The sequence below is a fragment of the Lineus longissimus genome, chromosome 8, assembly GCF_910592395.1.
Source record: "Lineus longissimus chromosome 8, tnLinLong1.2, whole genome shotgun sequence".
NCBI lineage: Eukaryota > Metazoa > Nemertea > Pilidiophora > Heteronemertea > Lineidae > Lineus > Lineus longissimus.
The window spans coordinates 16066249-16082896 of NC_088315.1; the positions used below are offsets into that span (position 1 = coordinate 16066249).

At 41.4% G+C, this 16648-nt stretch overlaps 2 protein-coding genes across 2 annotated transcripts; both read right to left on the reverse strand.

Annotated features, from left to right (window-relative positions):
- Positions 1-4046: 4046 nt before the first annotated feature.
- On the reverse strand, positions 4047-4947 carry LOC135492974 (uncharacterized). The gene is made up of 2 exons (XM_064779723.1): positions 4572-4947; positions 4047-4327 (listed from the first exon to the last, which is right to left on the reverse strand). The coding sequence occupies exons 1-2, from the start codon at positions 4930-4932 to the stop codon at positions 4047-4049; spliced, it is 642 nt and encodes a 213-aa protein (XP_064635793.1). The 5' UTR covers positions 4933-4947.
- Positions 4948-7666: 2719 nt separating this feature from the next.
- Positions 7667-8689, reverse strand: LOC135492975 (putative nuclease HARBI1). The gene has a single exon (XM_064779724.1). The coding sequence runs from the start codon at positions 8687-8689 to the stop codon at positions 7667-7669; it is 1023 nt and encodes a 340-aa protein (XP_064635794.1).
- Between the last annotated feature and the right edge of the window lie 7959 nt (positions 8690-16648).

Sequence of the window (16648 nt, forward strand, 5' to 3'; positions counted from 1 at the left end):
CGGGAAAACTGGGCAAGTTGGTGTTCAAAAGTCATAACCTAATCGGGCAAGTGGGTGTTCAAAGATCATAACCGTGTTAATCACAATCAGGCCACATTGATCAGTAACTTTAGACCAAGGTTTTTTTCTTTAGGCCGAGCAAAAACGCATTGTATTTTAACACTTGATATCTCAAATACCATATCATGGAATACCCGGAAATTTTATCCTTATGAATAATATGATTTTCTGCGTCAGCGGTGCAAATTTCATATGAGAAAAAGTGATACAGTAGAACCTCTCTATTAAGGACACCCTCGGGACTGACAAGTGCTGTCCTTAATAGAGAGGTGACCTGATTAGAGAGGTCAAATTGAATGGAAACAACCAATTTGGGACCAAAACTAGTGTCCTTAATAGAGAGGTGTCCGCTAACAGAGGTTCCACTGTATTTACAGCAGTCATGTTGAAAGTCTGAATGATTGAATTTTATCGTTCCATTGATATATCAACATATAGAATGAATGAAATAAACAAACATCTAAACTGTTTTGGGATTCATTACAATGCGTCAATGGCTAAGAACAAAAGAAATCCACATGGGCACCATCCGTATGGGAGTGTTTCCATCCATTTTAGCATACTATACTGGATTGGCGTGGCACAGGGGTCCTTGTAATTCTACATCTAAATTTTCAAGGGATTCCAGGACTTCATTCTTGAGATATTTGAGATTGAAGTAAGGTTCGTTTTCGCTATGCCAACTGGTATATTATATATTAATTTATTTGTTTTTGTTATTTGCTTTAGATAAGATCTGATAATAAAATATAGAACTGGCAGTGTTTGTTTGTTTAAAAAAATTATTTTGACACTGGGAGAAGACTTCGAGGCTATGACTTCCTGGAAAAAAAGAGTCAAAATAACTGACAGAACTCAACGACTTAATTGTCCCTCTGACCAAATTTGAAACTCTTGTTATCTTGTTCATTGTCGAGAGTACATCCAACAGCTGATTGTGACAAACGTTTCACTTACTTCACTTATGACCATTAGTGCGTTAGATGGCACATGGGGCTTCCATCAGGATCCTTCACTCGAGTCAGTTGGCAGCTTTCCGCTTTGCTGATTCCCATGTGAGGCCCTTCTCTCGGAGTTGCTTCTCCATGGATTGTCTCCTGGTTTCCTTCAGTCTGACCCTCTTTTGCCTTCCTTGATTGTGACACACAGATCTGGTATAACTATTCTGTTGGCAATGACCTGCAAAGTGATGCAAAACTCCAAGGTATGACCCTAAAGCCTATTTTGTTCATATCTCACCTTATGTGAGTCAGTTTGACATGAAACCAAGAAGACATGAAAGAGAATTAAATTCTCCATGCAGTGAACGCATTTTAGCACAACTGTGCACAAAGTTGGTCTGTGGAGGAATGACTGAAAAACCTCACAATTACTGTCCGCAGTGTGTCCTATAGCTGATTGTGACCCACAATGTCTCTGATCTGGTTTACTGTCCGCAGTGTGTCCTATAGCTGATTGTGACCCACAATGTCTCTGATCTGGTTTACTGTCCGCAGTGTGTCCTATAGCTGATTGTGACCCACAATGTATCTGATCTGGTTTGCAATCCAGAATGTGTCCTACAGCTGATTATATGAACACCCAGGGTCTGGTATCTGGTTTACTCTCCACAGTGTATCATATAGCTGACTGTGACACCGAGGGTTTCTTATGTGGTTTACTGACCACGGTGTGTCCTATAGCTGATAGTGACACCCAATGTCTCGGATCAGGTTCTGTCCACAGTGTGTCCTCTAGCTGACTGTGACACCCAGGGTTTCTGACCTGCTTTGCTGTCCATGATGGGTCATATAGCTAATTGTGACTCCCAGGATCTGGTTTACTGTCTATGATGTGTCCTATAGCTGATAGTGACACCCAATGTCTCTGATCAGGTTCTGTTCACAGTGTGTCCTCTAGCTGACTGTGACACCCAGGGTTTCTGACCTGCTTTGCTGTCCATGGTGTGTCCTATAGCTGATAGTGACACCCAATGTCTCTGATCAGGTTCTGTCCACAGTGTCCTCTAGCTGACTGTGACACGCACGGTTTCTGACCTGCTTTGCTGTCCATGATGGGTCCTATAGCTAATTGTGACACCCAGGATCTGGTTTACTGTCCATGGTGTGTCCTATAGCTGATAGTGACACCCATTGTCTCTGATCAGGTTCTGTCCACAGTGTGTCCTCTAGCTGACTGTGACACCCACAGTTTCTGACCGTCTTTGCTGTCCATGATGGGCCCTGTAGCTGATTGTGACTCCCAGGATCTGGTTTACTGTCCACAGTATGCCCTAAAGCTAATTGTGACACCCATGGTCTCTGATCTGTTTACCGTCCAGAGTGTGTTCTCCAGCTGTCAGTGACACGCAGGGTCTCTGATCAGCTTTCTGTCCATGATGGGCCGAATAGCTGATATTGACACCCATTGTCTCTGATCAGGTTCTGTCCACAGTGTGTCCTCTAGCTGACTGTGACACGCACGGTTTCTGACCTGCTTTGCTGTCCATGATGGGTCTTATAGCTAATTGTGACACCCAGGATCTGGTTTACTGTCCATGGTGTGTCCTATAGCTGCTTTTGACACCCATTGGGTCATATGAATAAAAAATAGCATATACTTTTTCTAGTAGTTTTCAAGTATGTACTATGACCCATATGAATAAAACCATAGTAAATACTGGTACTTTTCAGTATATACTTCAAGTAAAAGCACATGCTCTTACTAGTCTAGTGAATACTTCTGGAAAAAGTTTTTAGTTGTATCTGTATGAATAAAGTCGAGCATGTGCTCCATTCTAGTAAGTAAATACTCCGAACTTTCAAGGTAGCTCCAGACCAGACTTGAAGATTGTAGGCTTCAGACTTGCTCAACTATGGCAGCGTTCATGCAGGCTCCGCGTCAACCTAAGTTATATTTGGAACGTAGAAGGTGTCGAGAGTCAAGTTATCGAGGATTGTATCGCTTTGATGAAGTAAATGTGAACTGGATGGCTGAGCATTTTTTGACGAATACCGGGGAAACCCGTGGAGGTGCACTAACTGTGAAGCAACAAATGGAAATGTTCTTACGTTATGTTGGTGACCCAGGATTTCAGATTGGGGTTGCAGAGGATGTAGGCATTCATCAGTCAACCTGTTCCAAAAGATTTGCAAAAATATTTGGCTGAAATAGTTGCTAAAGCTGATTTGTGGATAAAGTTTCCCTCTATCTTAGACGACATACGGAAGGCACAGTTGGTATGGCAGATCAGATTCACTCTGCCAAGTGCTATTGGAGCACTTGACTGCACCCATGTGAAAATTCTAAAGCCTGGGGGAAGACGTGGACATGGCGATGAATACATCAACCGTAAGGGTGTCGCCTCAATAAATGCTCAGGCCACATGTGACGCAAATGAATATTTCACCAGTGTTGATGCCAAATGGCCTGGATCTGTTCATGATAGCAGAATATGGAAAAATTCTGATCTCTCGCAATTCATGGCTACTTCACCAGGGGATGGTTTACTTCTCGGCGACAAGGGCTATGACATAGCGCCCTGGTTGCTAACACCTTACCAGGCTGCTCAGCTTCCTGCGGAGAAAACGTTCAACAAAGTCCACACGAAGGAGAGGGTTATAATTGAACGTTGTTTTGGACAGGTCAAGAGGAGATTTCCAATCTTAGCTGAAAGAGCTTCAGGTCAAGAACGTCCCTGCAGTAATCGTTGCGTGCTTCATGCTGCACAACGTAGCCAAGTACTTGGAAGATAGGGATGATGACTTCAGCGACGCGGAAGAGAGCAGTGACGAGGAGACAGACGAGGATGGTGATGAAGATGCGGCTGATGAAAGGAGAATTAGGCAACACGGACAAGAACGCCGGCGTGCAATTGCAGCAACATTACATAACAACCAGGTTTAGATCGAAGAGGTACATGTAAGTATTCAAGAAAAAAAATCGAAATAAAAAATACACCAATCATTAGTACATTTTTATTCAAACTATTTTATTTTCAGTACAGATCAATTCGAGGTATCTTGACTTTTAGCTGGCTGTTGCTGAATCTCTTGTTGCTGCATCCGTATAAGCTTCAGCTGCTCAAGTAACACAAGCCGCTGCAGCTCTGGTGTCGACAGGTCCCCGGTTTCCTGTGTTTCCACTGAAGACACTGAATTAACCTTTAGTTTCTTGGCAGGTCTCGGCGGGATCTTGGAGGGTCCGAATACATTCTTTGGAGAAGAAGAGCTGGCGGTTGAAGATGAAGGTTGAGGCGGTTTTCCGTGGATTCCGACTGACATTGCTCCTGAAATAAAACAAAGTTAGTTGGGATGATTGACTGGACTTCGGCTTACAAATACTTTTACAAATAATTTCAGTGGCAGATTAGATAAAGTTAGCAAGGGACTAGACTGTATTGGTATTCGTTTGCGTGATTCTAGTTTTTTATGTCGTTCATGTAATCAGTGACATTCAGCAATTAAGTGTTATTTTGCAGCTGTTGGCATAACCGTCTGTCAGTGACTGATTTTGGGAACACGATGGATTACCTTTTACACAGCTGAATGTCGGATTGGTTTCCACTTGAAGGACGTCAAGAAAGGCCTTTTCATAATCCTTCAATATAATTGGTTTGTTCCCAGTCCGGCGAGCATCAGATTTCCCCTTCACATCATTCTTCATGTTGTTGATCTTTTTCCATGCCTGTTTCTCCAACAGCAATACGCCAGTCGCTTTCGCATATTCTTCTACAAAGGTCGGCATTTCTTTTGCCTTTTTTTCTTTAACGGATGGGACTTGAGATTTGCTAAGCAAAATGCTGTGCTCACGCAGCAAGTTCGCAAATATCATCTGCTTATCCGTGGAAGGAATTTCACCGACCGCATCTCCACATGACTCAGAATCAGACATCTTACCACTCACAGTCCTTCAGCAAACAAAGATGCACATGTGTTGAAACCCATCACCCCCAACTAGGCCACATGAACAATAGTTACATCAGCCAAGGCCATCCTACGTAACCAGAAAACGACACCTAAACCACAGACAACTTGCAAATAATAGGGGTGAAATGTGACATGCAGGTGCATCTGTCCAAGTAAATAGTCTTAAGTATCTAGCACCCGAAAAAAGTAAAGACTATACTCATTATTCATATAGAACGAACCTTTACCTTTTGCTTTTACCTAATTCTTGAAGTTTCAGTTCTTACTAGAAGCATTTACTTCAAAGTATGTACAATTTTTTATTCATATGGCCCACTGTCTCTGATCAGGTTCTGTCCACAGTGGTTTACTGTCCATGGTGTGTCCTATAGCTGACAGTGACACCCATTGGCTCAGATGAATAAAAAAAAGCAAATGCTTCCTAGGTAATGCTTAAAAGTAGAAGCAGCACTTGCTTGAAGTATAAGGTAATGCTTGTTTCCGTATGAATAAACGTGACCTTTTGCTGCAAATGCTTTGCTTGAAGACCAGAAGCACTTGCTTGAAGGTCATTCGTCTGTGTCACATTTCGCATTACGTGATCACTGTCGTAATCGGTTATGCAATCGCTTCTCCGCAGCGATTTCTATGGTAGGATTAAAGATCATGCGGGATGACCATTGGGTGATTTCAAAGTTGGTTTTGGTTTTAGTGTTGGGTGTTAGTGTCAGTTTTATTCTTAATTTCTACCCCTAAAAGCCTATGTCTGGATAAGACCAATTCGAGGTTTTAGTTTAACACCAACACCTGGTTTTATCTAAACACCTAAAACCTGGGCTGAAACTAAGAAGATGTTTTATTCTGCAACTGACACCAAGATGGACAGAGATAAAACCTTGGAAAAACCAAACATGCATGTTGTTGTCGTTGTTACTGACACTAACACCCAACACTAAAACCAAGGCCAACTTTGAAATCACCCATTGTAACCGAATTGTTGGGGTGGTTATTGACCCTCTCGGTCCGTTTATTCAGTACAAGAAGGCCTAGTGTGGAGAGAAATCGTCAAACGAAAAAGATGTCCGATTCAGATTCTGGAGATGGCGGATCCGTTGATACTAGTACCTGTAAGCAAATGAAATTCGTTCGGATGTTGGAGGCCAACCCGGTGGTTCTTAGCAAATCACAACTTCCAAAAACCAAGGAACGGAAGGCAGAAGGCATACAGAATATTATCAACCAAATAAAGGAGGAAACCGGCCTTGTTTTCACTGCGATACAGATCGGAAAGAAGATAAATAATATGAAGACTGACGTCAAGTCGAAGACCGACGTCCTAAAGACGGGCAACAAGCCCATTCGCCTGAAGGATTGGGAAAAGTTGCTGTTGAAGTTGTTTGATGCGGAAGCAAACCCATCCTTCACACGTGTTAAAGGTAAGCTGTTCATCACCGACGTCTTGTTATCTTATATCACTGGTCTTGATTGGGGGTAAAAAATCGCGCGTCTCACAAAGATATTTGTAGCTGTTCTGAAGCCAAGAATGACAAGACCATAATTTTAAATACTTTACTCTTATTTATAGAGTGATACACCTCTCGCTATAGCATGTTACACATTTCCTTCACAAAATATCTAAGATATAAATCAAAACATCAAAATTATTATATTGAACAATATAACCACACAACTAATTTTAATTGCAGAATTTATCAAAAGATCTCAGTTCTTTTTTGGACTAACCTGTCCTTGGTTGGTTGAAAAGAAACAATATTGTAAACATGTGTGCGGGAAATCTCAGCAGTTTAAAACTCTTGCTGTGGTACCGCGGTATCGTGTTGTTGATGTCCACAAACCATACACTACTTTCATGCTTTTCTGTCAAGTATCAAGTGGTTGCACAGGCAGCCTTCTCCCGGGACCTCTCATCACCAAAACACTCTCTGAAACACAAATCGAAGATGATAAAACTAATTCCTCCTCAATATTTTCCTTTGCAGGAGGACTCCTCAGTTGGTGTCGCACAGAAGAAAACCTCAAAGACTGCAGCAACAGGCTCCGTGGAATCCGACGACCAAGGTCAAGTTGCATCAACGAGAAAATCTGGCGCTTCTAAACGATCTCGGCCGATCGACATCTATGCACTCATCCCACCGAAGCCTGAAAAAACCCAGAAATCCTCGCTTTCGTCAGAAACTGAAGAGACGGCGAAACTGACCACACAGGAATTGCAACGGCTTGTACTTGTAGAGCAGCTGAAATTGGTTCGAATGCAACTGCAACGGATTCAAGCGACCACGCCGATCATACATTCAGATACTGAGTGACTCTGACCTCGTGCGTTCAGAAACTTCATGTTGAATTTATATAATTATTCCAAGTGAAATACTGCATTGTTTCTGTTTGAAATAAAACGAGGATTATATCGATATTTGAGTCTGAGTGCATTTATCCTGATGAATCCATAAGAAAAGCTCTATGACATGCTATTCCGAACTAGGCTACTGAAGAATCCCACGAAAGAGGAACCAGTTGCTTCTCTTGTCAGAAAAGGTAAACCACAATACATTTCAACTTAACCAATAGCAATTCATGTCCTCTCTCTTAGGTTCTTCCTGTCCCTCTTTTCGGTTAAGAGCAGGATCATGGGCTATACTAGTAGGCCTATCACTCCAACAGTTAATTTGTCATGATCTCTACTTGCATAAGATATTCTGCATCTAGTCGGAATTCAGCAATTCGGCAATTGCTCGTCGCCTGTTCTGTCCGCGTTGGCGAATCCTTCTATCGCCATCTTCATCATCCTCGTCATCGTCGCTGTCAGTGTCGGGCTCGTCGTTCTCCAGTTCGGGGAAGTCATCTTGGTCATCCAAGTATTTGGAAATATTATGGAGCATAAAACAGGCAACAATGACACTTGGTACTTTCACCAGTCGAACTCTAATTTTCCCATTCAAAATTGGAAAGCGCCTTTTCACTTGGCCGAAGCATCGTTCTATGATGACCCTCTCCTTAGAATGAGCTCTATTGAAGGCCTTTTCGAAAGGAAGAACTGGATCGCTGTAGGGTGTAAGCAACCATGAGGCTATCCCGTATCCTTCGTCTCCGAGAAGAAGGCCTCCATGGCGAGAGTGAATCATCGTACGACCAACGTCGGAATTCTTCCATATCCGACTGTCATGCGCGGACCCAGGCCAACTAGCATCAACACTCGTAAATCGTTCAACTGCATTACATGTCGCCTGCACATTGATGGATTCTGAACCTTTTCTGTTTATGTATTCATCTCCATGACTCCGTCGTGCACCCGGCTTCAGAATTTTAACATGCGTACAGTCTATCGCACCGACTGCACCTGGTATTTCATTACCAGTTTGCCACAGTTGTTGTGCCTCTCTTATATCCTGCAAGGTTGCTGGAAACTTAATCCAAATTTGAGCTTTCGCCACAACATGGGTTAATACATTCGAAAATGTTTTACACACCGTTGACTGATGTATACCCTTGTCCTCGCCAACGCCAACTTGGAATCCTGGATCGGACAAATAGCGAAGAAAAGTCTCCATCCTTTCCTTGTTTGTCAGACTTCCACCCCGCGTTTCTGGAGAATCCGGCAAAAAGTGAGTGGCTAACCACTCCACGTTCACCTCGTCGAATCTGTAAAATGTTCGATATGTTCGAGGCCGACATGTCTTCCGATTCATGTACAACTTTTCAGCGCGCACGTGCATAAACGCAGCCATCACGATTGATACTGACCACTTGCTTCAAATCTCAAGCCACCTCAGGGGCTACCTTGAAAATTCGAAGCATATACTACCAAGTAAAAGGTTTGTGCTACACTTTATTCATATGGTTCCAAGCATTTGCTTCATTTTTGAAGCAAATGGTTATTGCTTAAAAGCACTTGCTTCTACTGGTAGCACATGCTTCATTTTTCAAAGCATTTGCTTGGTTTTATTCATACCGTAGCAAGCATTTGCTTGAAAATTGGTAGTAAAAGCAATTGCTAGTTTTTATTCATATGGCCCATGGTCTCTGATCTGTTTACTGTCCATGGTGTGTCCTATAGCTGATTGTGACACCCAATGTATCTGATCAGACTGGTTCTGTCCACAGTGTGTCCTCTAGCTGACTGTGACACCAAGGGTTTCTGACCTGCTTTGCTGTCCATGATGGGTCCTATAGCTAATTGTGACACCCAGGATCGGGTTTACTGTCCATGGTGTGTCCTGTAGCTGATTGTGACACCCATTGTCTCTGATCAGGTTCTGTCCACAGTGTGTCCTCTAGCTGACTGTGACACCCAGGGTTTCTGACCTGCATTGCTGTCCATGATGGGCCCTGTAGCTGATTGTGACTCCCAGGATCTAGTTTACTGTCCATGGTGTGTCCTATAGCTGATTGTGACACCCAATGTATCTGATCAGACTGGTTCTGTCCACAGTGTGTCCTCTAGCTGACTGTGACACGCACGGTTTCTAACCTCCTTTGCTGTCCATGATGGGTCCTATAGCTAATTGTGACACCCAGGATCTGGTTTACTGTCCATGGTGTGTCCTATAGCTGACAGTGACACCCATTGTCTCTGATCAGGTTCTGTCCACAGTGTGTCCTCTAGCTGACTGTGACACCCAAGGTTTCTGACCTGCATTGCTGTCCATGATGGGCCCTGTAGCTGATTGTGACTCCCAGGATCTAGTTTACTGTCCATGGTGTGTCCTATAGCTGATTGTGACACCCAATGTATCTGATCAGACTGGTTCTGTCCACAGTGTGTCTTCTAGCTGACTGTGACACCAAGGGTTTCTGACCTGCTTTGCTGTCCATGATGGGTCCTATAGCTAATTGTGACACCCAGTATCTGGTTTACTGTCCATGGTGTGTCCTGTAGCTGATTGTGGCACCCATTGTCTCTGATCAAGTTCTGTCAACAGTGTGTCCTCTAGCTGACTGTGACACGCACGGTTTCTAACCTCCTTTTATGTCCATGATGGGTCCTATAGCTAATTGTGACACCCAGGATCTGGTTTACTGTCCATGGTGTGTCCTATAGCTGACAGTGACACCCATTGTCTCTGATCAGGTTCTGTCAACAATGTGTCCTCTCGCTGACTGTGACACCCACAGTTTCTGACCCTCTTTGCTGTCCATGATGGGTCCTATAGTTAATTGTAACACCGAGGATCTGGTTTACTGTCCATGGTGTGTCCTATTGCTGCAAGTGACACCCATTGTCTCTATTCAGGTTCTGTTCACAGTGTGTCCTCTAGCTGACTGTGACGCGCACGGTTTCTGACCTGCTTTGCTGTCCATGATGGGCCTGTAGTTGATTGTGACATCCAGGATCTGGTTAACTGTCCATAGTGTGTCCTAAAGCTGATAGTGACACCCATTGTCTCTGATCAGGTTCTGTCCACAGTGTGTCCTCTAGCTTACTGTGACACCCAGGGTTTCTGACCTGCTTTGCTGTCCATGTTGGGCCCTGTAGCTGACTGTGACACACAGGATCTGGTTTCCTGTCCATGGTGTGTCCTATAGCTGATAGTGACACCCATTGTCTCTTATCAGGTTCTGTCCACAGTGTGTCCTCTAGCTGACTGTGACACCCAGGGTTTCTGACCTGCTTTGCTGTCCATGATGGGCCCTATAGCTGATTGTGACACCCAGGATCTGGTTTACTAACCATGGCGTGTCCTACAGCTGATTGTGACACCCAATGTATCTGATCAGACTGGTTCTGTCCACAGTGTGTCCTCTAGCTGACTGTGACACCAAGGGTTTCTGACCTGCTTTGCTGTCCATGATGGGTCCTATAGCTAATTGTGACACCCAGTATCTGGTTTACTGTCCATGGTGTGTCCTGTAGCTGATAGTGACACCCATTGTCTCTGATCAGGTTCTGTCCACAGTGTGTCCTCTAGCTGACTGTGACACCCAGGGTTTCTGACCTGCTTTGCTGTCCATGATGGGCCCTATAGCTGATTGTGACTACCAGGATCTGGTTTACTGTCCACAGTATGCCCTTAAGCTAATTGTATCACCCATGGTCTCTGATCTGGTTTACTGTCCATGGTGTGTCCTCTAGCTGACTGTGACACCCAGGGTCTCTGACCTACTTTTTTGTCCATGATGGGTCCTATAACTGACTGTGACACCCATTTTCTGGTTTATTGCCAACATTGTGTCCTACAGCTGATAGTGACACCCAATGTCTCTGATCTGGTTTACTGTCCAGAGTGTGTCCCACAGCTGATTTTGACATGCATTGTCTCTGATCTGGTTTACTGCCCACAGTGTGTCCTATAGCTGACCGTGATGCGGAATGTTGCTGTCCACCGTGGGTCATATAGCTGATTGTGGCACCCAGGGTCTCTTATCTGAGGTCCTGCGAGCATCTCCAGGTCATTGAGCCTCCTCATACAAGGTGGACTCTTGGAGCAGTCTTTTCTGATCGTCTTGAGGACTGTCCACCGTGTTCTGAATGTAATATAGGAATGTAGGGATTTACCCTACCTTGTCAGTGTATGTCTCCTCCAGGGCTAGGTGAGCTCACAACGTATCATAAATGTGATATCCAGCTGGATTACAACAGGGAATAACCAGATGGAAGAGTAAGAACACCAGGCATACCATAACCAGCTGGCACTGGGGACTGTGAAGATTCTGTGGAAAACTGTCTGTGATTGGAAGGTTGTGGGTTTGAAGCTCGACCAGTACTCTACCAAGCAAAGAGCATATGATATGCCACTGCACTCCCGAGTCTCAACAGAATGGTTTCTGAATTGACCCAGAGTTTGCAAGACAATTGTCCGTATCAGGTAGAACACAACCAACTGTATTGTATTGGGTACAACCCAAGTAGTACTTGTGGTCGGTTCAGAGGTATTTTTTCAATCTCACAATTCACAATCTGACAACTTTGGCTTTGCTAGATGCACCCTGTCACTGCAAATACTGCAAGGCCAAAAACAAAGCTTCCATTTCTGATTGATCGTCAACTGAAAATGGTTGCAGGCTTTTTTTTTATTTCTTGAAATTATTTGATATACATGTATTTGCCACAATATCATTTTATTTCCCGAACAAGAACTAAAAATAAATTCTGTGGTTGTTAACCTCATAAAGAGCTATTACTGTTATGCACTTCATGTATCCTCCTTACCATGTGCGCAATATTGTTTTCTTGGAAAAAAACTTTGACATGCAGATGTTGGAAGAGACACATGCAAAAACCAGAGACAGAAGATTTTTTGGTCTTAAAGGGGTTTTTCCAGATTGGGACAAACCATTTTCTAGATAGGGGTGTTCAAAGTATGCATGTAATTATAATGCATGAGTACTAGATTCAGGGGACCCCCTATTGGGTCATACCCATTCACTTGTGATCAGGCCATCAGGGCTACCTGTTTGACACAGAATTTGCATTGTTATAAAAACAACAAAGACAGCGTTGTGCAGTTGAAAACTTGATTGTTTATTAGAGGCAGTGTTGCATGTACTAAAGGGTTGATTACAAATTTGACAAGTTTGCGTATATTGGTACGAATAAGCGGGAACTACTTCATAAGCGTAACAGCAGGTGGCTTCCTCTCCTCTAAACAATCTAATTCAAATCCCCAAATTGAATCTGTCAAAAATGCCATTCATCTTAAATTTGGAACTGAGTATTCTGGTGCATCTCCATCCAATATGGTCATCTGCTTAATCAATTTCAGTCTACCAGTTACCGCTGCTGCCACCACGAATCATCCGTAGTTTGGTTTTAACTCTTCTGGGCCTAAGGACAACTATGCCAATGAATCAAAAAGCAAGCTTAAATACTTGAGCTATTTTTTAAAAGATATTGACTTTTCGAAACATATTGTCAAAGGTCCCCAGATCCAAAGAGTTTAATTGTAGGGTGTTGATAAGGATTCACAAAATGGTTTATAGTTTCGACCATGAAGTTGAGGATACACCAAACTCAAAGTCCTTCAAGCATCGATCTGAAAGTTTCATTTGGGTTTTGTAAATCAATTTCGACAACCAATGCCAGGCTTCTTGCATGGCACATAGTTAAATGACTTCTAATCTATTGCCTGGCTCTCCAAAGTGGACAACAATTTACAACTACAGCACATCTCAATTGAATAGTTTATAAGCAACAGGCATAAACTAGACTTGAAGTGGTACTACTAGTCAGCACTTTGAGATAGACCCTGGTGAGTTAGAAGGCTGTATAAAAGTGGTCATCATCATTAAAAGTGATCTTCTCCTAGATTGAATCAAGATGTTACCTCCAACCTCTGCCAAATGAACCAATTACAACAAGACCTCTTGCTCCAAATCAACATATCTCATCGGTAGAATGGAAGATTAGACATTGTCAAAAACCAGGTGAAGCCCTTTATCAAAATCCAGGTGAAGCCCTTTCAGAATTTTTGTACGAGTAGATGACCCAATCTGTATGTACTACTGTTGTTAACGACCTTTCCTTCCTCTGGTATGGGAGTAACTTCATTGCAACCATAGCCAGATTTCCAAAGAGATGCAATCATTACAATGAAATAACAAAGAAAAATCTACAAAATTCAAACTAGCCTACATTCTTTATAAACCACAAAATTCCTAAAACCTACAAATTTGAACATTATAAATATAAGCACCAATTACAATTTGCCGAAGACTAGTAGAATTTAAACAACGAGCGTGCAGTTAATATAACATCATCACCAATAACATACGTTTAAACCTCAATATGCCCGCTACTTGGAAAATTCCTCCCCAATCACCTCGTCGGCCATGCCGCTGGCCGAGGGGTAAAAACCGTTCTATCTCATTTACTCTAACAACCAGTATAATTCATGCCCTCGACTTTTACATCACCATCCCAAACACATCGTCAAGTGTTGCCTAATTGGACCTTGCATATTAACGAACCATGAGCATCTCTGGGCCCTTTTACCGATAAGTACAAACAAACTATCCACTTTAGAAACATTTATAAGTATAAGTATGGTTCTGGTTTCATCAAAGTACTTCTACTAAGAAACTCTGATTCCTATCCATTTCTAAAAATATCATGCAATCAAAAGTCAAACACATTAACTTTGCAGAAAAACTGCATGATGCTTCATTAAAAAACTTGCATGAAATATATTATATAATGAATTTGTTATTTTGAAAAAAAGTTAAGCAAAAAGTGAAAGTCAAGCTCCAAACAATAATTTACATGAATTATGCAACATCTCGATGCATATTCATAAATTTTGTATAAATGAATAAAAAATGCTTGACGATTTATGTCAAAAGCATGTGAAACAATGTCAAAACTGTTTGGCAGCTGAGTAATTAATTAGATAACACCAATTAATAAATAACCACAGTAAATTAATTAATCACATCCACCTTCTTCACCATCCGCTTCAATGGAAAATACGCACATGACAGAGATTGTTACTGATATTGATTACTAATTATGCATATTTTTTTGATAATCAATTATCAATAAACTATTCACTGATAATTAATTAGCAAAGATCAATACTGTGAGTAGATCTTGAGCAATTAATGAGACGTGTATTGTTTTGTTCTTTTGATTTTGATAAAAATTAATCTTGCTATACTGGGAAATATATTGTATACACAGGATTATATTAAGCTTGGAATAGAGTAACCACTTAACCTAGTTGCTTCAAATCAAATATATAAACATTTGAGTGAAAATTGTTAATTAGCTACTAGTAACACTGTAAACTTTTTGAATTAGTAAATGATAGCAACCTGGTATCGACCGCCAATTTTAAAGACACAATGAGGCCTTTATATCATATAACATATTCCAAATTTACAAATTTCAAAGTCATGCATATTAATTTATCAACATCTTTAGAACACCAACGCTGAGATTTCAATTCGCCTACATGTAGCATGCTTCGGATACATACATCTAGATACAAAACTAGTCTCATTATCCGGAAATTTATCAATAAAAATCTAAAAAATTCAAAATAAAACTGACTAGATTCCTTTAATCAATAAATAAAAGAAGGCATGAATAAAAACTGATTGACATGTAAATCAATAAATCAATAAACGATTAATTTAATTTGCACACCGCATGCAGCGAATTATGTATATCTTCTGTCCCATAGGAGACCGCTCAAATAACAGGCCTTGTGTCCCGATTACTGCAGCTCAATGAGCTGAAAATATACAGTTATGTACAGATTATATAATACAGAATATGGTACAAAGAACTTCAAAACTGTTAGAAATAACAAGCAGAAATATTAAAGGGAAAACTTGGGCCTGGGATTTACCTGGCCAGGAGGATAATGTACCAACTTGACACCATGTGCCGCCACTAGTAGTATTACACTGATGCTGTTCTCTGATAACGATTTTCACCAGTGTTGGGAGGCAGTTTGGGGGTCCGCCTTGCGAATTTCAAGTAGGCAAGTAAGGTACACCCCATTCTAGTACATTTTTTATTGCAGTTCAAAGAGTTTTCATTAATCCTGTTTGGAGAAGTTCCGGTCCTGCTGGAAGCCGTTTGTGTACAAAACACCAACATATCTTATTCCCAAGTTGGCCCTTTAATACTGTGCATAATTGTAAAATAACTCCACATTAGAGTAACATTCTATTAAAATTCTAAATTGCTTTTGTTAATATAAACCTACTAAGATTAATACATAAATGTTAAATTTTGAAAATTATATATGTACAAATATCAGATGAATTAGTGTTCAGAGCATTTCAAATTGAAATCATTCAATAATAAAAGTGAAAGTGAGCACTTTGGCAACCAACCACAACATAAGCTAGCAAGATATTATAATGAGTTATAACCCTTTGGAAATCTAGCCTGGGATATATCTGGCAAGGGAGCTTTACAGATTCTATGAATCTGAAGCCCTTTTCATTGGTTTTCAGAGAAGATTGGTTCAAACGGGCAGAGATGGAGGAAGTTTATTTATTGAAACCATCGACCTGCCACCATCTTGGATGCCTTAGTAGAAGATGCAACAATGTATGTACATTGCTGTGTACATATCTGTGTACATCTCAATCAAATTTCTACCAGGTCTCTTAGGTAAATCAATTCAACCAAAATGGTGAACAACCGATGAATTTGATGATCATGAAAACCAGCCACCTGAAAATTTAACACAAGCACCTGAACTAAGCAGTTCAGTTTACGTTACAATCATGAAAGACCATGCCACTACTCGATCATACAGCTGAAAATTACTGCAAAAACATGAGGACTTGTCAATTTCAGAGGTGATGTGTTGATTTCAGCTCCAATGACATTTGCAATCAATCTTACCAGGACAGAATGCAAAAGCAGTGTCAAAACCTGACTAAAACTTCCACGGTCAAATATTCTAAAAGTGCTCTAAAAATCTGACCTGGTAAGGTTTGAAAGCCATGCAATCTCAGGGAATTTGGTCATTCCAATTCCGTAGTACTAAACATGTTGTAAATCAGCTAGAGACTTTGCATCCACTTCCTAGGTATCATGATCTCATTACACAAGCAACGAGGAACCACTGATTTGCTGTTATCAGTAACAATCACTGGTGAAACAGCAGTGTGCAAAAATAATGATATAATACATGTCATATATTCAGCAGCATTGTGCACGAGTTATCATGGTGAAACCGGCTTACTAGAAAATACAACAATCCACGAGGCCGATAGCTTTATAGTAA